Below are 23,810 nucleotides of genomic sequence, written 5' to 3'. Positions count from 1 at the left end.
AGGACCAGTGGTTAGGGATGATGGGAGTTGTAGTCCCAAAACATCTGGAGGTCCAAGTTTGCCTGTGCCTTTTTTAGACGCTGCACCTATGCAGAGCAGTGAGTATTATCTTAGAAAATGTGTGTGTGAGAGAGAGAAGGGGGAAGATGCATCTAGTTTTAAGACATTGCTTGGCACCTGCAGTTTTACAAAGCACTTGCCCTGAGAAATAACAAGAGCTCCATGAGAGGATAATTTTAATGATGGGTGAAGCTCCAGAGGTAGAAATGCCTGTGCTCTTCTTTTAAGTCGAGACAAGAGTGAAGCCTGTTGCAGGCCGGAGCCTTGAGTACCCCACTGGAACAAACACAGCGCCTCAGATCACAAATGGAGCAGTCCTTTTAGAGATTTTTCTCAGTAAAATAAAACCTCTCTTGTGAGGAAAAAGAAATACATGAGCTGACTCATGGTGCACAATTCGAAGAAAGAATAAATGTTAGATTTTAGTATCAAGTGTTACACTCTGCAAAAGTCTGGCGGCAGTACCAGCATGAATCACAAGGAAGGAAGGCCAGAAGCGACATCTGCCTAGGAATGGATCTTTAGGGACCTGGTCTGCATAGGCAGCATACGATGCTCAGGATGTTTGAAATAAGTATTACAGCATCTTCTCTACTGGATAGCCCTGCTGGATTAATGTGGGAGATAACCTATGGAAAACAGGGTGACGGAACAGGAAGAAGTGAGGCTCAGCAAGTCCAAAAAGGTTATGCTGACCTTCGCATTCTTGTACTGCATTCAAATATTTTATTAGGTTATTCAAATAATGTTTACTTATCCTATCTAAAACATTTCCTGTGTTTCCTAGCTTGAAAGATGTAATTGCCAAATGCAGGAGGCTTTAAAAACAAACTAACATAAAATACTGATCCGTTAGTATGGTAAATCATTTGCCCGAAAAAGAGAATAGGAAGCAGAGAGAACTAACCGATTTGTCTGTTGCCTTTCCTGTCAAGATCGCCCTCGCCTTGGCTTTGGTTAGCGGGAAGGACTTTATGTATGAATCATACAGGAGCTTGGCAAGGGCCCGCAGGTCAGCAGACTCGGGATTTAGCTGGTCGATATCACTTGAAATCTCCGCCAAGAGCTTCTCCTTCTCAGCCTGTGGCATTCGCCCAAACCGGATAGCTGAAGAAAGGAGAGCAGGGAAAGGAAAATGTTACAACAGGAATGAAGCGCAGCTAACATGCAATTGTAAAACTCTTTGCAAATGCTATTTGTATAGGCAAAGTCTCCTTCTACAGCTTTTCAAATAAAAAATGGGGAAAGTGAATTAAAAAGAATGGAAACATATTGATAAACCCATAAAATGTGCAGGCCGTGATAGGCTTCATAGACCAGTTCCTGGGCTTGGCAACCTGAGATCACAAGCTTGCAACAAGTGTTGTGGTTATAAGGAAAATTTAGAGGTATTTTGTTCATTCGACTAGAAGCCTGAATAGAGAGGCTTCAATTCATTTCAAGGGCATATGCATTCGGCAGTTGGGTGGCCAGGTGACTGGTGTTGCCAGCGCCTCATGATTAGGCTGGCCTTCATCAGAGCTGTCAAACATCAATACATCAGTACCAATAAACAAATTTAAGCCTCTCTGAATCTTAAGCGTCTCTGAAAATAAGTCTCTTGAAATAAAGGAGAGGAAAGTGGGAGGACGAATTGTGGTCAGGCTGTGGGAGTATGCTAGATTAGACATTTGATAAATGAGGTGTCCACCATTATCTCCCTATACACTGCACAGCAACTCTGCACAGTTTCCAAGGGCCATTTTTATGTATATATTTATTTTTAGTATGTGAGCACTCAACACACCCTTGGTTACATCATGTTGCTGGGTCAGAAGCAGCATTTTCCTCACACCTGGAAAGAGCCTCTGATGTCCCCAAACACAAGGAAAACTTTGATCAGCAGCTCGCTTCAGTGCTTGTCACTGGGGATGGACACTGATTTATTTCCATCATAGTTGGTTTTCAGTGAACCCTGTTCCCAAGAAGGAGCACCTCCCGGATCTCCAGCCATTTCAGTCTGGGTACTTTTGGGATCAATTCTTCACACCACCATCAGAACTGAATGGGGCCTAGCAGATCCACAGGGAGCAGAGGCTCTCTCAGTATAGTGTAAATTTAGACATCTTTCTGAAAATATCCCCTCCTACGATTTCTTCCAATAGAAACCTTTGAATAAATGGCCTACTGATATTTGCTTTGGACTCCAGCATGCAGTATCCTTTTTCTCCTGCACAGGCAGCCTATACATTTCATCAGTTGCCAACAACAGTTGCCAGTGAGAAATCATTGTCAAGCTGCCTGACGCTTTGCCGCTGGGAAAATGGTTTCCTGCGTATCCTCAAACCTCATACATTACCCCAAAGCCTGCACGTGGAAAATCTCAGCATCCAAATAGGTTGATTTTGTTCTTGCTGGGTGAATTTGTACATGTATTATGTCTGTGATCAAAGTGTTGGATTAAAAGACATAGGAAACCAAAATGTAGCCCTTAGCCTATAGACTAGGGGTGGCTAACCCATGGTCTGTTGGCTATGTCTGGACCCAATAGGGTTTTTGTGGTCACCAAGACCTCTAATATTCTGGCTGAAATGTCTCTCAATGTAGTGCTGCAGAGTGCCCACAGTGGTGTTGTGGGCCATTCACCAGCACTCCAAACACTGAGCACCTTTGCCTCAATTTATCCTGCAAAGTCGGCTCTTCTCCCATTGAAGCACCACCATTGCAAGGAGGTCTTAGTGCTCCAGAAACAGTGAGGAATTGTCAATGTGTGGCTACTTTGGAATGTTTTGCAGTTGCAGCTGTCTGTATTCTACATATCTTGAAGAGCTGTGCGCTTCCCTTCTTAAAAGTGGCGACGGTATTATTTACAGTCTTCATTTCTACCATACATTTCCATGTACTTAGGCTTTATAGCCCTTAATAGAGCAGGCAACTGACAATCCCTGTGTTCCTAAGCTGCCCTGCTGTGTTTGCCTGCAATAAACTCACAGTAAAGCACATTACACCTTTAACAATCTGAGAATTTCCTAGGTAAGTGCTATAAACCTCAAGTGCTGGAGGTCAGCTTAAGTTGCATTGTGTCATGTGGCTTCCCTTCTCAAGTCATAGAAAGCAACTGTAGATGATGGACAGGATGTGATAGCTAATGGAAAATCCAGACAATCAGGCTATCACCCTAAAATGGCAAGTTCTTGTATGGAAAAATATGGTCAGGTTAAAATTATGTTGTTGTATTCAACAATATATTCAGGTTCGTTAGGTATATGAATAAGAGTTTTGGCACAGTTGAGTTGAAAATTTGTTAGAACTTTCCCGTTGTTTATAAATAGTCATGAATATAATTTATTTTAGTCAATAACTAGTAGTTTCAATGCTACGCTATTTCTGAACACCCAGTGGAATTGATACATTAATCCAGGCTTCCTCAACCTCGGCCCTCCAGAAGTTTTGAGACTACAATTCCCATCATCCCTGACCACTGGTCCTACTAGCTAGGGATCATGGGAGTTGTAGGCCAAAAGCAACTGGAGGGCCGAGGTTGAGGAAGCCTGCGTTAATCCATACAAATGTAGGAAAGTCTGATCTTTTATGATTTTATCATTTTGCTAACTATGTGTGATGTTGTGGTGAGATTTTTGCACCGAAAATCTGAGGTAGCACATTTATCAGTATCCTTGTAACTCCGAATAGTGAAGTCACAAACAATTTACACAGTGTTTGCTCTTCCTAGCAAAAACATACAATCAATAGGAAGCATGTGAGGAGAAAGTTAACCTGTTGGATAACTAGCTAGCATGAAATGGGAGACGTATTTATCAGTGAGGGTGGCATTTGGTATTACAAAAGGCACTGGCCTGTAGCTGAAAATGGCAATCCATTGTCAAGTACTGTACTTTCCCTTTTCATGTAACATAAAACTTACTCCAGTATTATTATACTGTGTTTCTTCTTGTCCTTTGACAGCAGCAGCTAAAGTTCTGGTTTAGGGACAAGGATAAGTAAGTTGTACGACAGTGTTTGCATGTCACAGTAATAGTACTTAAAAGTTTACTATGAATGCACAGAAGGCTCCCGCTTTGTTCTTGCCCTCTAGCAAACAAGGGAAACACATCATAATCCCTGTTATATACAAACAAGAGATCACAGTTTCTTGTACTGATAATAAACTACCATGCTGAGCCAAGGTTTGCTCTTGGCTTTCCGGTCACAGCCTGCTTGGAGTGAAACAAACCACAATCCCTGGCTCGGACATAACACTAAACCAGGGATTGTGGTTTGTTTTCTTTGCCGGCTAGAGAGGAGGAGTAGGAGGAGGAACATTGGAGTGATCTCTCCATGCAAAGTGGGCCGCTACAGGGGAGTGGAGACGGGGTTACTTGAAACAGGGTTGCAGATCCTCACAGCAGCCACATGACTTGCTTAACAGCTAGCTTTGTCTGGAGTCATATTATATGCCATGGGTTGTAGTCAACTAATGTTTATTAAGAGTAGACTCGTTAAAAATAATTGACCTAAGTTAGAAATGGCCCCTGATTAATAGTTAGCTGACTAGTTAAAGGTAAAGGACCCCTGGGCAGTTAGGTCCAGTTGAATTCGACTATGGGATGCGGTGCTCATCTCCGCTTTCAGGCTGAAGGACCTGGCATTTGTCCACAGACAGCTTTTCCAGGTCATGTGGCCAGCATGACAAAACCACTTCTGGCGGAACAGGACAGCGTGATGGAAACCAGAACGCATGGAAACTCTGTTTACCTTCCCACCACAGTGGTACCTGTTTATCTACTCACGCTGGTATGCTTTTGAACGCTGACTACCACCCTTAAGCTCTAGTCTATCCTGACAGTCAATATACTGATCAGGATGGGCTTGTGTTGACAGTTGTGGTGAGCTGTGAATTCAGCAGCTACATGTCTGTCTCCTTTAGATCAATGATACATGGGTGTAGACAGCAGAAGGAGGGCAGGCATTAGACTAAACTTCACCAGATGGTAGAACAATGACAATGACAATACTCTGGATGATGCAGAAAGCTTATCCTATATTCAAGGGAAACATCAGCACCTAGTTCCCACTCACAATGATGAAGAAACAGCCTAGATCTCCAGTCCACACTGAAAGACAGGGAGCTATAAGACAGCTGCAAGAATTGGTGGATCATACCAAGGAGACGGAGATATAAAACTGCTGCCAAATCTTTTAAAGAATTGCTACATTTTTCATTCTGATTCCTAGTATGAAGCATAGGTTTCAACGGGAGTCACTGTAATTTGATTTTATCTTTTAAAAGCTTTTCTTAACAAGACTGGAAGTCTAAGAAGTTCTACAAAAATATTTGTGAAGGTTTTTGTCCTTAAAAAAACAAAACACAAAATCATATTTGAGAGAATATTTATCATAACAATTTGTTTGTTGGTATTAGCATACCAAATTAAGATTTCCTTTTGGCGTCAGCAAACTGCATTTTATTATGAGAATAACAAAACCACACTGACTATATTTTCCCAGTCATGCCTGCAATTCTTTTCTCTTTGAATTACATAAGTCTTTATGTTATGACATTCTATTCCTGTTTTCATCTGGCTTTGCCAAGGAAAGTCTCCAGAATCTTCATTATAATTTCTTCTCTCAAGGATTCTGATGTTAGGTATTTTCACATGAATTTATAAAGATAACCTTAAAGGACAGAGAGGATGTATTTTAAACTGTCCTGCGTCAGCACACTAAGTCTTGGCTTGGACCTCACACAACAATAAAGACTAAGCTATCTAAAAACTGTGGTCATTAAGGGTGGGAGTAGAAGACCACCATCTTTCCAGATGTTGTCGGTCTCCAACGCTCATCAGCTTTAGCTAACTAGGCCAATGGTCGGGGATGATGAGAGTTGTAGTTCAGCAGCATCTGGAAGACCACATGTTGCCCACGGAAGATATTCAACACATAATAGTGGGGGTGGAGGCAGAGAAGATGCTCAAGTCCTTTCCTACCCACCACTTTTCTACAACTCCCTAAATCAATTTCCCCCCACAGACTTCCATACTCAAATTTACAGCTATATGTGATAGAATTTGAGGCACCGATGACATATAGTCCACTGCTCATGTAGTATATATATTTTTTATCCAAATGTGTGGTACCTGTGCTGTCCATTTTTTTTAGTAACCTCTATATTCCATGTATTAGATTGGAAACAGAAGGATACAGCTTCTTTCTAAATGTATGCCTGAGATACCATGATGCAATAACAACAGAAAACAGCAGTAGTGATGGGAACTTAAAGAATGATAAATATTGCTTGTGTACAACAGGCACGGCACATAAATAACAGCATATCGCTGACAAATGCAGATCTCAACCAGCTGTTTGGCTTGGTGAGCATGTTTCTTCTTCTTTCTGGAAGGAACTTTGTGCTTGGGCTGCTGTGTGAAGTAGCACTTAATGGTCCTGCTTCACTTTTTGTGATTGCCGGGTTTCAAACAGAGTTCCAGTAACCACAGTGGGAGTGTTTCCTAGGAGCAACACTTCACATCATACTCTTCTCTACTCAAAGCTCTATCTGTGGGGTCACATAGAAACTATTCGCCTGTGTGAGCTGGCCCTTGGGCTCTCTTTATTTTCAGCCATACACCTAAGTTTGTACACGTAGCTTGTGGGTACTTTGGGATTCATTACTGTTGCTTGAGGCTCAAATGTCTTCAATGGTGTGTGAAGTGCTTTCCATCAGCTTCAGCTGTGGGCCCAGCTACACCCCTATCTGGACAGGGATAACCTAACTTCTGCTGTCTATGTTCTAGCAGCCTCAAGGTTAGATTACTGCAATGTGTTTTACATGGGGCTGCCTCTGAAGATGGTTTGGAAACTGCAGGTGACACAACTTGTTTATACATCAAAATATGTCATAATGCCAAACTACTGGAAGAAGAAGAAGAAGAAGAAGAAGAAGAAGAAGAAGAAGAAGAAGAAGAAGAAGAAGACGATGAAAGCAATATTCTCACCATTATGTGACATTCCAACTGCAAGGCATTTCTGGAATCTGCAGTACTGACATTTATTTCTGCTTTTCTTATGAATGCGACAGTTGAGATCACACCGATCATAGATTAACTTTAGCCGGATTGTTCTGCGAAAGAAACCCTTCAATGGGCATGAAGGAATGGGGAGAAAATATTAGTTATAAGGAGTCTTCCATTGCTTCCTGCCTTATCTGTAAAAATGAACATCTATCCATTTATTCCGGAGATACCTGTGCCACAATATGTAAGGGGAAATTATTCACATTACAAACAACAACCCATTGCTCAGAAGTTCAAACAGAAGAGTGCAGTATTTTATAAAATATATTTACTTAAAATAAGGTTGTCTTGGTTTCAATGGATGTTTCCATCAGTGGTTTTTTTTCCTGGGGGGATGCAGGGGGATGCATACCCCTAAACATTTTGTGAATCTAAGTTTGGCCTCATTGAGGGGCAGTATTTCAATATGAATAGGAAAATGAGAGTACCCCTAAACATTTTTTTAAAGAACTGATTACCATTACAAGCATGCAGGCTTGGAGGTAGCTATGATTAACACAACTACAAGTTATTAACTTGTTACATGTAGGATAGTAGAAAAATATTGACTTTATGTGTAACAATTGTTTATTTTATTGATTGTAACTTTGCAAAAATAATATCCTAAATAGTAATTTGGAGAAACAAGTTGGGTTAAATTTTACCTTTTTTTAAAAAAATATTTACAGCGCTGTTTTAAAGAAATGCATTTTTGTAATTTGAAAGACTATGTATGACAAAAAAAAATGTTATAGCTTGAACAGTTTTGGATGTCTTGTGAGAAGTGTGATTTCTATTTATTTGGTGGCCCTTGACTGTATGAGAGACACTCTCCTATTTCTGTTGAACTCCTACCTGAAGATGCATTTTGTCTCCTTAGAATATTGCGATTCAGCTTCCATTTCAACTAGAAATGGAAGGCATTTCTAGTTGAAATCAGCTTAGAAATCAGCTTAGAACAGATAAAACATGTGAAAGTTCCATGTCCTGTTCACTCATCAGAAGCTGTGTGATCTCACATCTCAGATCATGGCAAAGGAATAAATGTTTTGAAATGATAGAAAACTTTTTAAAAGGGACGAATTTTACTGAAGACTGCCTACCTTGCAGCCTTCACATGCATGCACGCCATAATGGAATCCAGACGCTTTGTCTCCGCAAACCCTGCATTCAATAGCCATTAGAGAATTGGAGGTCTCTTCATGAGGTTTATTGTACATCTGCACTTTTTCTGAGTAGTATGGTGGAGAAGGCGGCTCCATCTTGATTTCATCTGAACAAGAGAAAGAGTTTTAAAGGAGAATTAACTGTAATCTTGAAATGCTTGTTAACATAGGCAAAACTGGTAACAGATTTATCTAGTTACAATTAGCAAGCAATAAATTAAATGTACCTATGAACCAGCCACATCTAGCAAAGGGCTATTGAGAAGGTATTAGGTCAACAGCCTGAACTATGAGCTGGGAACATGTGGGGCAAATATCATTTCAGTCATTAACTCAGTAGCATGCCTTGGACAAACTACTGGCCAGGTCAGGTGTCATAACCAAATCATGGTTTCGCCCTCAGACTCACACACCCATTTCTTCCTCTATCTTCTCCTCTCCACTCTGATCGTAAACATCTTGGCTGACAATTTGTACAGCCTAGATGTTACAGCAAAGTATAGCTGCAGTAATCATAGTTTGCTGTGACATGCAACCTGGAAAATTTTTAATTGCCACAAATCATAGTTGGCCTCTAAACCAAAACTGGATATTTCATTCAAACAGTGGTTTCAACTGAGGTAAACATACAGAGTTGTAGGCCTGATCAGAATAAAGACATCCTAGTTATATACATTTATATAAAAATGTAAATAGACTATATACAATGTTTAGTTTAAACAAAAGGGGAGAGCTTTCATAAACCCTCCCCAATGGCTAAAAACAACCAAACATTTGAAATCTGACATACTCTGGCACTCTTGAAACTTCACGTCATATTTATAGTCAACAGCCATCTGATCAGTTCTTGTGAGAGGAGGAAGGTCCTCATAATGTTGTGAAGAAAGGCTTGAAAAATCAACTGTAGTGAAAGGCTTTATATCAAAGGAATGCGAGTGTTCATCCATCCCAGAGAAGTCCACTGGGCTAATTCCAAAGTTCATGGGCCAAAACGGCATTTCTGTATCAACCATTGTAAACCCTGAAACAAAAGAGAGATGAATGAGAGATTTTTTGGGGTGGGACTACATGAATATAGTTCCTTGATTAAACATGGCCAACATAAAATCAATGTAGTGGGAAAACAGTAGTAGTAAAAAGAAGATGAGCAAAATGGATGCACAGAAAGTAGAGATGGACGGATATATCAATTTCAGTTTCTAATGTTTTCAGTTTTAAAGTCCAGGTCTCTGATTTGCATATCAGAAGTACTCATGAAAATTCATCAGTGAATTTCTACTAATATACACATATTGGTATACACGTTTGCCTAACATACACATTTCTGCAAAGCAATTTCCTCTAATATAGTACGTTAGAATAACTGAATCATAGAGTTGGAAGGGATCCTGAGGATCATCTAGTCCAACCCGCTTGATATTATTTTCAGTAATATATAGATCTTGATGCATACTTTACTCTAGCATATGCATTTTTGTTGACGTTACTTGGTAGGCAATCTGCATTGCAAAATTTGAAGACATGCAAATTTCAAAGGATGGCTGTTTTTCAGTTTGCATATTGCTTCAGAAAGTGTGGGTTAATTAGGTTCCCTTTTAAATGCAAACATAATTAAATTTCTTCCCCACCCCTAACAGATAAATAGATGAAATGAAAATAGAAAGTCCATGTTCCAAAGAGAGATACTTTGGCTTCTGCGCATGTGCAAGTGCCGAAACCCGGGTGTAACCCATTCCAGTACTTCCGGGTTCGGCGCGGTCCGCAACCCGAAAACGGCATCCTGCAGCGTTCACAACCCAAGGTATGATTGTATTGCAATTCAGATACATCAAGAGGCTCAACAGTTCCCCACACCTGATATGTGTGCATTTCAAGCACATTTACCACACAATCCTTACCATCTCTACTTAGACATAAGACCTACTGAATTCATTGGGGCTTACTTCCACATCAGTGGGGTTAGAATGGGTAAGAGAGCACTGTTTAAGAAACGAGTCAAAAGCATATATAGGACATAATAAGCAGTTGTTCTTTGGATCCCAGCCAACATTTGTGCCCTTAAAATTGCCAATCCACAGCTAACCAAAAACAGAGAACATAGCAAGGCCAAAACACAACTTCGGTTTTCGCAAGCTCAAGAAGTAAGAGGCATAGAAACCCTGAGGGAAACTTGCTGCATCATTCCATTGAATAAATGTGAGTATCTGAGTGATATATAGCTGTTCTTTAAAAACAAAATGTACTTTTGCAAAAAGTCCATGCCTCAAAATAGGACTGGTTAGGAGAACTTATTTTTATTATCTCTGGTTTTTATTCTGACTTGGATGGTTTTAATTTATCTGCTGTATAATCTCTTTTTTCCCTCTGGTAGCAGGGCTGGAAATCCCCCTTCCCCTGCCTCCCTGAGACAGTGATGAGGCACCTCATCACAGAATACCATGCTGGGCTAGATGAGCAAATACTCTGACTCACTATAAGGTTGCCTCATATGTTTCACTACTGGCATGAGAAAAGACACTTATTTTTTCTAGCCACCTAGCAAAAGAATCTCCAAATTGACACAGTAAATCTGGAACAATACCAAACCTTGATGAAAAATAAAATAAAATAATCAGGGCATTGCAAAAGGAAATGGTTACACTGCGTCCTACTTAATAATAAACGCAAGCATTTATATAGTGAAGGTGTGGAGAAACTTTGGTCCTCCGGAAGCTTCTGAACTACAGTCATACCTCAGGTTGCGAACATGATTTGTGCGGGAGGCACGTTCGCAACCCGCAGCGTTCGCAACCCGCCGCGCCGCGTCTGCGCACATGCGTGATGTGATTCGGCGCTTCTGCGCATGACGTCATTTTGCGCTTCTGCGCATGTGCAAGTGCCGAAACCCGGATGTAACCCATTCCAGTACTTCCGGGTTCGGCGCGGTCCGCAACCCGAAAATGGCAACCCGCAGCGTTCACAACCCAAGGTATGATTGTATTGCAATTCAGATACATCAGGAGGCTCAACAGTTCCCCACACCTGATATGTGTGCATTTCAAGCACATTTACCACACAATCCTTACCATCTCTACTTAGACATAAGACCTACTGAATTCATTGGGGCTTACTTCCACATCAGTGGGGTTAGAATGGCAGCTTAAGTACTTCTTCTCAGGAACGCTTACAAGAAGTCTGCAGTGTAGTCCAGAGTAAATATATAACATTGAAAAGGGTACAGGCTGAGACCACCTAGATGGTTTTCTGAACATACACACTTTACCACTGTAACACCATTATCATTATTAAATGTATATACTTCCCTTCATCAAAAGATCTCCGGGCGGTTTACAGAATAAATTGCAAGCTAAAACACAAGTAAATAATTAAACCAAAACAACAAAACAATAACACCCCACTCCCCACAGACACATTTAAAAGGCTGCAGAATATTAATCAGCCTAGTTGAAGAGGAACGTTTTTGCCTGGCGCCTAAAAATATGAAGACCCCAGGCAAACCTCCCTGGCAGGGGTGCGAACTTGAATAAAATATCAGGGGACCCAGGCAAGCCCCACCTCACATAATCGATCACACATACCAATTGAATGGCAATGCCCATCAACATTGGGGCCCCACCCCCTCAAATATTTTATGGGGGGGGGCAACCCCTAGGAGTTGGGTCCTATGCTCCCTGGGGTTGTGTTGGTAGTTTCCCCCTCCCATATAGGCTACTGCTTAAATCGAACAACCTATCCATACCTGGTGCCTTCCAGATGTTGCTGTCAGTCACAGCTATCATGGATAATGTCTAGGGATGAGGCGAGCTGGAGCCCATCTGGAGGGCACCAGCTTGGGGAAAGCTGAATTAGAACCACAAAATACCCAAGATTAGAACTAATCTTGTAAAAAAGAGTAAAAGAAGTAAAAAAGAGAGGCTTACTTAGCTTGGGTATTTCATTTGAACTTGGGACCTGTTGGCATGTGTGGACTTTACACCTTTATGTAATAAAAACCTGTCTGACTCTGTTTACTTTGAACCAGCTAACACCACTATGTCTTTTTCTAAGCAGCTTTTGGCGAGAAAGACAGCAATATTTTATCATGTATAACGTTATAAGAATAAGGAGGAGAGGCTTGTGTCAACTTTTAACTTCCTCTGTGACATATGCAAACATTTCACAGTAGCTGGTGCCACTGCTAAGGCAGCAGATGTCCTCTGTGACCTGGGTGAGTCTGGGCATGCCTTTAAGTTTGCAATCCTAAGCATATGACTTTGGAAATAAACTCCCCTGAAACCAATGGGATTTTCTTCTGAGTAAACATGTCTAGGAGAAAGTTGGAAAAATACTGTTGTTTTGCTTTTAAAAAACGATTACAACACACTTTATTCGGGTAAAAGTACTGAACGTATAGGTCAGGCAAACTTGGCCCTCCAGATGTTTTGGGACTACAACTCCCATCATCCCTAGCTAACAGGACCAGTGGTCAGCGATTATGGGAACTGTAGTCTCAAAACATCTGAAGGGCCGAGTTTGCCTGTGCCTGGTATAGGTTATACTTTTGAGTCAAAAGTTTTGACTGGTGGTACTCTTCTTCAGCAAAGATAGCTTGACTAATTCTAGAACATTCCAAAGCAAAACTGGAGTAGGAGCTCAAAGAAGCAGGAGGGGTGAAAGGATTCATTGCAAAGTAGTAACTTCAAGCGATTTTACAGCCACTCCCCATCTCTTTAGAGCCTAGAAATTATGTAGTTCTGTGAAGCGGACTTCTTTAGCTGAGAATTTTCAATATCTTCACAAAACTCTTTGAGGAAAAGCCATGAAATAAAGTCAGTTTAACTTTGTGGGAAGATGGGGATGGAAGCCTGTGAGCTGCGCTGCCACCTTATCCACAAACATCAAAGCACTACTGTTTGATTTACTGCATCCCAGAAGCCATCCATGTTGGGATCCATCATCTGCTGCTCCATCACAACCACACTTTTCTTCTCAGCCACTGCAAGAGTCCCATATTGATGCAACAAAGCTTGTCCAAATGTCACAGAGATTTGCCATTGTGGTCAGCTGTTTGCTTGAAGTAGGACATTTATGGAATCTTAAGGTAAGACATTCACTCACTCACTCATAAGCATTTCTAAACTGCTTAATCACACAAAGGAGGAATCAGTTCAAGAGCCCTTCTTTGCATGTAACTCTACTTCACTGGGAGCACGTTGGTGGGTGGAACCATTGCTGCTGACCCCCCAGACCTCAATCAGTTCAAAATATAGCTACTGTCTAAAATTAATTGTTGCCTGGGACTTTAAGCTATAGGTTTAACATTCTCAGACCACAATCTGAGAAACAAACAATTATCTGTGATGATGGATGGAAAGCAATCTGGACCACCACATCCTTTTGGCCAAGTTTCAAGTATTCAGTGAGAAAATTCAGTCCGATACCAAAATTATGGCCAAAGGTTTGCAGCCTCCTTGTGCCAGAAAATGCAATGAACTAGAAATGAGTACAGCTAGTCAAGCAGTCCGGTGTCATTAAACATGACGGCATTATGGTGCAGCAGGTAGCTGCAATGGTGCAAACGAACTAGGGTGTCAATAATACAGACGCATATCAGAAAAAAATCTGGAAATTATCTAGAAATAAAATTAGAATGTGTATTTATTTAAAATGCATAATATACTTGGAACGTGGACTGTATCATAATGGGATCATCTAGGTGCCTGCAGCAATTATATGACTAGAAATTACTGCAAGTAATTTACTGAGCACAGCATTATATCAAAATAAAAAGGAACACCTTGTTCTTTGAAAACACTGCAGGCTTTATTCAGCAATGCACTAAAGCAACAGTTATTATGCTTGCTAATCATCCAAAAGCTTATATGGAAATAGATGAAGGGACATCAAAACTAGTAGCTGGCTAGATAAAATGTAACAAATGATTAACACAATGTAGAAATGGAGACTTAACTGGAGATATAGATAATGGGTGTGAAAAACTAATTTCTCTGGAAATGTTTCAGGCACCTGGTTCTCTAAAAATTAGATGCCACCCAATATTTTTAAACAATTATTTGGCTCCATGCAGGATTAGAACTAAATAAATAATAATAATAATAATAATAATAATAATAATACTGGCTCCTGAAATTGCAGTCCTGGTTTCTAATAATCGGAAGGGTCTTTTCCCCCTCCAACTGCCAAAGGGTAATAGAAATTGTCTTGAAAAAGTATTCAGTCATTGAATGTACAGAGACAGTTTAAGATGAGCACACACCCTAAAATTGCCATAAACCACTTAGAGGTTTTATAAACAGCTTATAATCAATTTTCCTACATTCAGGCGGTATGTAAATGTTGTTAAATAAGTGAAGAATGAAGAAAAACAGATACGTAGCATTGTAACAGAGAAGCAGTTAAAAGTGTTCTATAGGAACAACTAATATTTGCACACATGCACAGAAACCTAATGAAGATATTTGACATTTGCTTGGATGAGTTGTCAGCTTTCATCCCCAGTGTTGTTTCTAATATTATAGTTTACATAGAATTTCTAGTGTCCTGAATAGTAGGATTAGGATCAGAGCATATTGACCATGAACTTTTAAAGTTCTCTCACAAGGAGCTTTAGGAGGGAGAAAAGACACACTTTCCCCTTCACATTGTGATGTCTATATATTTGTTGTGAATTAGCCTGATCTAATTCATTTGTTGTGAATTAGCCTGGGGAAAAGGGTGATTTATAAATATTTTAAATAAATAAAAGAATCATGCCTAAGAGATCACCATGGTACCAACCTCTCCCCCCCAATCCCTGTTCACAAATTACCGGTACCCTATAAACCATGCTTACTCTTTGTTAACCTGAGTGGCTTGCTGCACTGCATTCTAGACATTTCCTCCCTACAAACAGATGAAAATACTGTACAGAATGTTGTCCCTAGACCTGTTACAACGAAGCAGACACAGCATCCTGATTTAATACTTGTTTTTACAAAACCAGTAAAGGAAAAATTACAAAAAAAGGAAATTCCTAGAGATACAACTAGGCAAAAAGAGAGAGAAAATAATAAGGAAGGGTATATGGATTTTATGTTGATTTTTATTATAATGACATACAAACTGTTTTTTTTTTAACCATTTGATCAGCACCAGGAAGGCCATGGTAACATAAGGGATAGCCCTGGGGATGGTGAATCGGGAGAGAGGCTGAGTCTGGCTTTCCGCTTCACATCTGTGCTAACTGCAGGCCAGTACTGTGCTAGTTTCCATTTTGCAGTGCTAGTAGCAGACAGCCTATGCACATATCTACCCTTACACACAGAAGGCCAATAGCATGCTGCAAATATATTTACTATCTTCATAGACTCAAAATTCATATAGTAAAGTTAATACCATGTTATAGTAATGTAAATATCATGTAATTGTCATTTGGTCAGAATATAGAATGTATGTATGTATGTATGTATGTATGTATGTATGTATGTATGTATTTAAAATTGGAAAACAGGGCATTGCATACTCCTTTCAGTTCCACCCAGCTAGCATGGACCATTATGTATGCATAGTCTGCCTTGTGCCGTGTTGTTGTTTAAGTCTGGTCAACTGCTATGCTCCTGTTTTGCACCGTTTCTTCCTGACTTTCTTCCTATCCATTGCTGTTTTGCTGTGCTGCTGCGGAGTCAGCAGAGGGAGCATAACCAGTGAACTCAGAACACATCTGACCCTATTCAGTTATGCCCTTAAACAGGAAAAGGAGTTCACCGTCAAAGTTCACTGAAGATCAAATTGCAGGTAGTAATCAAAATTAACAGTGTAAAGGTGACAAGTGAGTTTTAATGGTTTTTTTTTGCAGTACTTCCTTCATCTTAATTATAATAGATTCATATGACACAACTCATGTGTGTGTTTATAGTTCTGCAGATCCCCACCATGTTTACCTGGAAGAAAGTCCCATTGATTGACTTATGCTTCACTCTGAGACCTTGACATTAAACTCATAGCGTGTATTAATCAGTAGGCTTAGCATTCCACTGCAAGTCCCCGACTGCAATCTTCACCCATCCTCTTACCTGTTGTACTTTTGAAGTACAAGTAGCGATGAGACATATGTAGCACAGTGCCTTTTCTGTGTTAGTTGGCTACATATCCCCCCCCCCTGTCAACTTGACATTGCCTTCTGAAAACCTTGTCCTGGAACTGGGTGTTAGTGAGTGCATGTTTATCTATTTTGGACTAAATAATTGTTCTGTTTCTCCAACAGCCCTGGGCCTGTACAGGACTGGTGGGTTGTGTTTGGCTTGATGGATCACTCACACAAATTAAGGATGCTTGACCTAAAGGACTGGCAAAACACTATTTACTAAAAATATTTTTGGGGGAAGAAACAGCACATGGATTTTTAGTCTGCTAGTTTCATTAATAGCTCACTAGCAGCATGGGAAGGACCATCGCGCTGTAGAAGAGCATAGTTTAGTTAATAGTTTAACTGCATATAGTAGTGGCCAGCAGAGTACGGCTTCGCAATGTGGAGGTCGCTGCTGATAACCAAGAGGGGTGAAGTGGCAGGGAGGTTGGTGTGGTGTGGGCACAGTGGCGGAGCCAATCCAATGTGGCTACACTGAGCCAACCTCCCTGCCACCTCTCCCTTTCCCCTCCCTCTCAGTTGCTCGCATCATATGTAAAAAAAACAACACCACTTTCTTGGGTTGATAACCTACTGACCTTTATCTTGTCTGACCACAACTTCAGTTTCTTAGCCATAATTCAGCCCATGACCAACTCCAAGCACCTTTTCAGCACTTTGAAAGTTACATGTGCCCCCCAATAGAAAGAAGAGAGGGAGAGGGCATCTTTTACAGATAAAAATATCCAGCTCATCCTGTCCATTACTTGGCATAGATCATTTACCACAGGAACCAAACAGAAGGGAGGTTAAAATGTGTCTACCAATTGTCCGAAAACATTTGGAGAACGGTCTCCACCAGTTTGATCACATTGTCCAGAAGATAAGAGATTTGCCACTGAGCAGAAACTGGAAAGATGCTGGGTCCTGGAAAGCCATTTTAAGAAGAGGCCTCACAATAGCCTCCTTTCACCACCGGAAGATACAGGTTGAAGCCATGAAAAGCTATTTTGCCCAGCAAAGTGGAGAAACAAATCAGAGACTATTGATGCTCCTTTAAAGTCTAATTTGTTTTGGGACAGCCTAGGATTAGAGTTCCTTACTTTTGAAGTTTTGATCAGGCCCCAGGCTGGACCAGATCAGATGACCAACTATGGGAATATTGCAGCAATCGACCCTAAACTGACTGCATACCATCCAAATGATAACGTCCTGTTTTTCAGCTCTTCAGCAACCTCACAGACAGTTTAAGAGGAAAATTTGTCCCAGAATTTACATATTGCAAAGATAAGCGCAAGATTTGCCAGATAAGCGCAAGATCTGCCAGTCAGGTCATTCAAGTCCTAACTAGTACTCCCTACACACAGCCAACACATTCGTTTACTTTTGAAATAGATGGAGGTCTTTCTTTTCTTTGCAGTCAACATGGAAATCTCTTTTCAGCCAAGGTATGTTATATATATATATATATATATGCTTAAAAAGGAAACATGCGTAAGAACATATCATTTTGATCTGACCAGCTGCATTATCACGAAAGTTAATCACGTGTGAGACAGAACTGAATCAGTAAAAGAAGCTTCTTTGTCAGAGAAACAAGCACACATTTGAAGGGAGACAAAATGCTCACTTATTAATTTTATAAAGCAATTCCAAACATTACATGCAGCTGAACACATTTTTTTTAAAGAAACACATTAACTTCTTCTGTTTATTTACTTTATTGGTATCCTGCTCTTCTTTCAAGAAGTTCAGGGGCAGCATATACAGGGGAATCCCAGTTTATATCCCCATAAGCACCTTTGAAGCAAATTAGGCTCAAATCTACCCAATGGACTTCACTGGTACAAATTTCATAGTAACTCGTGATGTTATCCTAGTCATTATTGCTTGGGTAGGTAAGTCTCACTGAACTTTGTGGATTCTGCTATGGGTGTACATTATACAGTGATTTGGCATTCTGCTCCTTACTTTAGAATTCTTTGATATCAAAACAATTCTTGCATTTTCTACAAGTTTACAAGGGCTCAAAAAGTTCAAATAATGTACAATGGTCCAAATTCTGTATTTTGGAGAGAGGAGGTAGGCAGCTTGAAATCCTATGTATTTTGCTAAGACTGAACTCCTATAACACTTAAGCTCAATGGAACTTACTTCTGAGCAGACATGTATGGGATTGCACTATTATGCTGCTTTAAAATATGTGGAATTCAGATGCTTTGAGCATGGACTGGATGGGTGGTCAGAAATGTAAAAATGTGCTTATCACTCACCTAAGATCATTTTGTTTTCAAGAAATAAAATGCTATTACTTACAGTTCAGCATCTGGAATAACAAGGTGATAAAAGGAAAACAACCCCACTGCCAAAAGCTACTTACAGTGCAATCCTATCCTTATCTACTCAGAAGTAAGTCCCACAGAATTCAATAAGTCCTTCTCCCAAGTGACTCTGCAATCCTTACTCCATTTCCCCATTAGTATGCATAGGATTACAGCCTTAAAGATATATTCCATTTGAATGTTCTGTTTAAATACAACTGCTAATTAGTAAATCTTAAAACTGGCCTACACTTTTAAAAAACATAGTTAATTCCAAGCATGTGCTACTAAATATAAGATTTCCATAGCACTAAAGTATCTGTGTTCAATCACACGATCTTCACATTACGGTATAAACGTTGTTAAACCATGCTTGCAAATAGTCACCACTTAGTTGCCTCAAGCAAAGAAGAATTGCCTTGAGGTAACTAGCGCGGCAATTTTTGTAAACCTCAAGAAAGGGAAGCTCTTTTATTGCCTTTTAGGCTGGCTGACTATTTATATTGTGTTTTACACCAAATTTGCTTATTTTGATTTTGTTATAGCATTTAAATGATCATTACCCATTTTGGGAACATGAATGATGAAGAGATGTAAACAAACAAACAAACAAACAAACAAACAAACACAGGACTAACTTAGATTGCAGCCCTATACTCATTTACACAGGAGTAAGTACTATTGATCAAACCTCTCCACTCTTAAGGAAATCAGCCCTGAGTGCTCACTGGAAGGACAGATTGTGAAGCTGAGGCTCCAATACTTTGGGCACCTCATGAGAAGAGAAGACTCCCTGGAAAAGACCCTGATGTTGGGAAAGATGGAGGGCACAAGGAGAAGGGGACAACAGAGGATGAGATGGTTGGACAGTGTTCTCGAAGCTACCAGCATGAGTTTGAGGAAACTGTGGGAGGCAGTGGAAGACAGGAGTGCCTGGCGTGCTCTGGTCCATGGGGTCACGAAGAGTCGGACACGACTAAATGACTAAACAACAACAAGTACATTGAACTCAACAGGGCTTATTTCCATGCAAACAGGATTGTATTGGACAGTATGTGTGGGCAGGTAGACAAGTAAAAGTGTTTGTTTTACTGATTTTGTAATTCTGTGTTAAACTTTATGGATTTTTTTTACAATGGACATGTTTTGGCCTGCAGGTCTCTTATAAGTACAGCACAGATGTCAAAGTATCCTACAGTCATTGTAATACTATTGTTAGCTACTCAGTCTACATGCGAGGGAAATAATTTGACATAATTAATATTAAGTACTACTCCACCAGTTCTAAATACACCAGCTGAACTCCTAATGAAACACGCTTAGGGTTGCGCTGCAAATCATTTCAATATCCTTATCTTTATTTGAAGATTGGCCCCATTCAGTTTTAAGAGAACTGGCTTCCACATAAGTAGCTCAGGAATTTGGTGTGGTAAACTCAACTCAATAATTAACAAGCTTAAAGATTTTATTTGTTTATGATGGCACAACAGCAGCCTTTATGACTTTACTTTAGGCTATAATTGGCTTGTGGCTACTCAGGAAGATCACAAGCTACCCAGCATGCCTACTTAGGGCCAAACTAAATGAGGTAATACAGATCTATGACCAGATCTCCCAGGTCTATTAAATTTTGGCTAATAGCAGGTGTGCAAGTTAGATCTGGAAAAATGCTATGGCTATGCTAGTGTTATAGTTCCAGGTGCCTGCATCTCCAGACATACAGATTTTTTTTTAATCCCCAAGAAATAGTTGTTTCACACATTACATATCAGCAAACATTCGTCTGACACTGAACGTACGCTTCCAAGGAAGCTCCGGCTAACCCTAGCTCCCTGACGATTGTAGAAGTATAATGCACATATTTTCACAACGCCTGTTTTGTCACATTCACCATTTGACATATTAGATACACTGAAAACATTTTTGTGTATGTCTAAAAACGTAATGTGTAAAGAAGCCAAAAGTCAAATTTCAAGTCCTAATATGTACTCTTTGGAGCAAAGCCATACTATGATCAGCTAAATTTTAATGTAGGCCCAAACTTGTGGCAGCCATATTTGTTGTCTGTGTGCTGCCCACACACGTGGAGTGCCTAATTCTAACATCAGTGAGACTGCACAGGTGGGGAGAGGTGATCTTGCATCTCAAGCATCTCTCACTCAGCTTGGCTTAGTGCCAGTGTCAAAGGGGAAGGGGAAGAGTTTTTACAGCAGACTCGAGTGGAGTTTAACAGTATGTCTTACTTATTTTTTTTAAAAAAGTATTTCCCTTGAAATTGTGCCATTAATGTGTCATTAATGTGCCAGAAGGAGACCTAGTTCCATATTTAGTAGCTTGACACAATTAGTTCCTGATCTTTGCCAGCTGGACCAAAGGTTTTCACTAAGAGGTCAGTTTTTATGATTACAAAACTCATACCAGCTAGCCAAATCATGGCAGAATGGGAAGGATCAAATGTGTGGGCTCTCACAGAAGCGATCACAACCACTTTGCTCTTCTGCTGACCTAAGTCATGCTTTGGCTTAGCATGACTTTCAAACCTGGGCTCATGGTTTAGCTCTCCTAGATAAACCACAAGCTGGAAGCCATATGACAAGCCTTAGTTGCATCTTGTGGGTTGTCTGGAGAGAGCTAAACCACAAACACAGGCTTGGATTGCATGCTAAACCAAACCATGGCTTAACAAAGCACAGCAGCAGAACAACCAGGAAGGAGCAATGCTGCCTCAACTTCCTCTCTGGGAGCCTGCAGGTGTTCTCGTTTGTACTAAACAATGGTTTGGCTTAGCATTACATGCAAATACATTAGTTGCCTGAAGGGACACGGGTGGCGCTGTGGGTTAAACCACAGAGCCTAGGACTTGCCGATCAGAAGGTCGGCGGTTTGAATCCCCGCGACGTGGTGAGCTCCCGTTGCTTGGTCCCTGCTCCTGCCAACCTAGCAGTTCGAAAGCACATCAAAGTGCAAGTAGATAAATAGGTACCACTCTGGTGGGAAGGTAAACGGTGTTTCCGTATGCTGCTCCGGTTCGCCAGAAGCAGCTTAGTCATGCTGGCCACATGACCCGGAAGCCGTACGCCGGCTGCCTCGGACAATAAAGCGAGATGAGCGCCGCAACCCCAGAGTCGGCCACGACTGGACCTAATGGTCAGGGGTCCCTTTACCTTTACATTAGTTGCCTCCCAGTATTTAATGAGATGAAACAGAGAGCAGTACCTATTATTTTAATCAATTTCACTTGTCATTTCAAGCTCATCTGATTGAACATGAAGGAAATTCTGGATAAGTATTCTTTGTGGAACAAAACTATGTATGACGCTGTTCTGTGTATGTTTACTCAGAAGTTCATCCTACTATGTTTCATAAGATTTATTCTCTAGTAAGTACATTAGGATTTCACCTGAAGTATACTTTTGGGAAGTCATCTATTTTTCTTTATTCATTTTTCCATAAACTGAAGATCTACTTTTCTAATGAGTATACCATTACCTTAGAAGAACTCAGATAAATGGGTTTATTTCACAGGTAAGAGTGCTAAAGCAGAATTAATAACTTTTCATTTCTATTATTTAAATATGCCAATTGCATATTAGAGATGTCCAAACTGAAAATATTGCTGCACCATGGAACAGTACTTCAGGGTTCCTAACACTGTTTCAGAAATATCTATGATACTAAGTTTATGTGGTTAACTTGTATACATTAGTTTAATGTCTGCTAAAACTAAAGCCACAGTACTGCAAAGCAACTGAGAAGGAGCAAAAAAGGGCATTAATTTTCACTGGGGAGCTGGGTTTCTGATAATATGAGCAATATTTCCTATGTCACCTTCATCCTTTTGATTGACTCTTCTTAATTTCTGTGTGTCTAATTCCAGCTTCTCCCCTTTTGTGAAACCATCCCTGAATGTATCATTCTGAACTGGCTTCTCCCCAACACCTGTCAGCTTTCACCCAGAAGTCCATGAGAAACCTGTACAACTGACATGAAAGCTTGTGCTAGCAGAGTGCATAGAAGGATAAGTCTTCCCCTTAACAAGCTTTTATTTTCTCACCTGCACAATCTCAAGAAAAACAAACTAGCCACTTTTTGTTGATAAACCAAAGCCATCTCATGCAACTGCACTTTTGAACCAAACAAATCCCTTGTAACAAATGCCAACTTGTATTAACATGCACATGAGCAGAAATCACTTTGTGTTTATTGTACCTTGTTTGCATATGTGGGAGAGGGAGAGAGATTCATCTACTTCCACTGCGGTGAGTCTAAACTAAAATGATACTGCACTTGTGTAACAGAGTGAAAACGAGAAAGAGTTCCAAGACATTCAGTACAGCACAAACTTCCATGGACAAACTTCATCAAATGAATAGTTTTAACCTCAGTTGGTAGCTATATGCACAAATGGGTGTAGATAAAGCACTCCACTAACTGTTAATGCATAAGCACTGAGGATCAATGAATCATAGAATTGTTGGAAGGGACCACAAAGATCATCTAGCTGAATCCCTGCAATGCAAGAATCTTTCCCCCCCCCAAATGTGGGATTTGAACTCACAACCCTGAGATTAAGAGTCTCTTTGTTCTACCGTCTCAGCTTAAAATGGGAACTCTCGAAGCTTTGCAAATTCTATACTAATGTCAAACCAGGTGTAATTTAGCTCCTTTTCTAAATAGAAGTATTACAATATTTCCCTCTTTCTTCACTTCAGGGCATGCAATTAAGCTCAGTTTTGCATTATATATGCAGGTTTTAAAATCACGATTAAATCAGGGGGAGATCAATGTTTCCCACTTGTAGAAGAACTAACTACTTGTGACACAGATCACTCTGCCTGCAATAACTTTGTCACCACCTGCCACTCCATCATTCTTACATTTTTATCTTACCCTTCCTCCAAAGATCTCAGAATGGCACACAGAACCTTCCACCCTCACAGCATCCTTGTGAAGCTGGTCAGGCTGAGAGATGATGACTAGCCCAAGGTCACAGGTGAATTTCATGTCTCACTGTAGATTTAAACCCAGGCTTCTCTGAATTCGACACTCTACTGAGTAAATCAGCACCCACCCACCCCCAATTTGGTTTACATGTTATGAATTCTTTTTAGTCATTTGGTTTATTTTC

At 40.3% G+C, this 23,810-nt stretch overlaps 1 protein-coding gene across 3 annotated transcripts in view; it reads right to left on the bottom strand.

Annotated features, from left to right (window-relative positions):
- PPARG (peroxisome proliferator activated receptor gamma) overlaps positions 1-23,810 on the bottom strand; it is a 60,804-nt gene that overhangs the window by 14,181 nt on the left and 22,813 nt on the right. For all 3 annotated transcript variants that reach the window (XM_053377688.1, XM_053377687.1, XM_053377689.1), the window contains 4 exons: positions 9,048-9,278; positions 8,195-8,364; positions 7,035-7,173; positions 968-1,167 (listed from right to left, as the gene is read on the bottom strand). In XM_053377688.1, the coding sequence (XP_053233663.1) occupies positions 968-1,167; positions 7,035-7,173; positions 8,195-8,364; positions 9,048-9,270 (732 nt within the window). In that variant the 5' untranslated portion in view covers positions 9,271-9,278. The remainder of the gene's footprint in view (positions 1-967; positions 1,168-7,034; positions 7,174-8,194; positions 8,365-9,047; positions 9,279-23,810) is intronic.

The sequence above is a fragment of the Podarcis raffonei genome, chromosome 2 (assembly GCF_027172205.1).
Source record: "Podarcis raffonei isolate rPodRaf1 chromosome 2, rPodRaf1.pri, whole genome shotgun sequence".
Classification (NCBI taxonomy): domain Eukaryota; kingdom Metazoa; phylum Chordata; class Lepidosauria; order Squamata; family Lacertidae; genus Podarcis; species Podarcis raffonei.
This window is presented reverse-complemented; position numbering and strand designations above follow the sequence as displayed.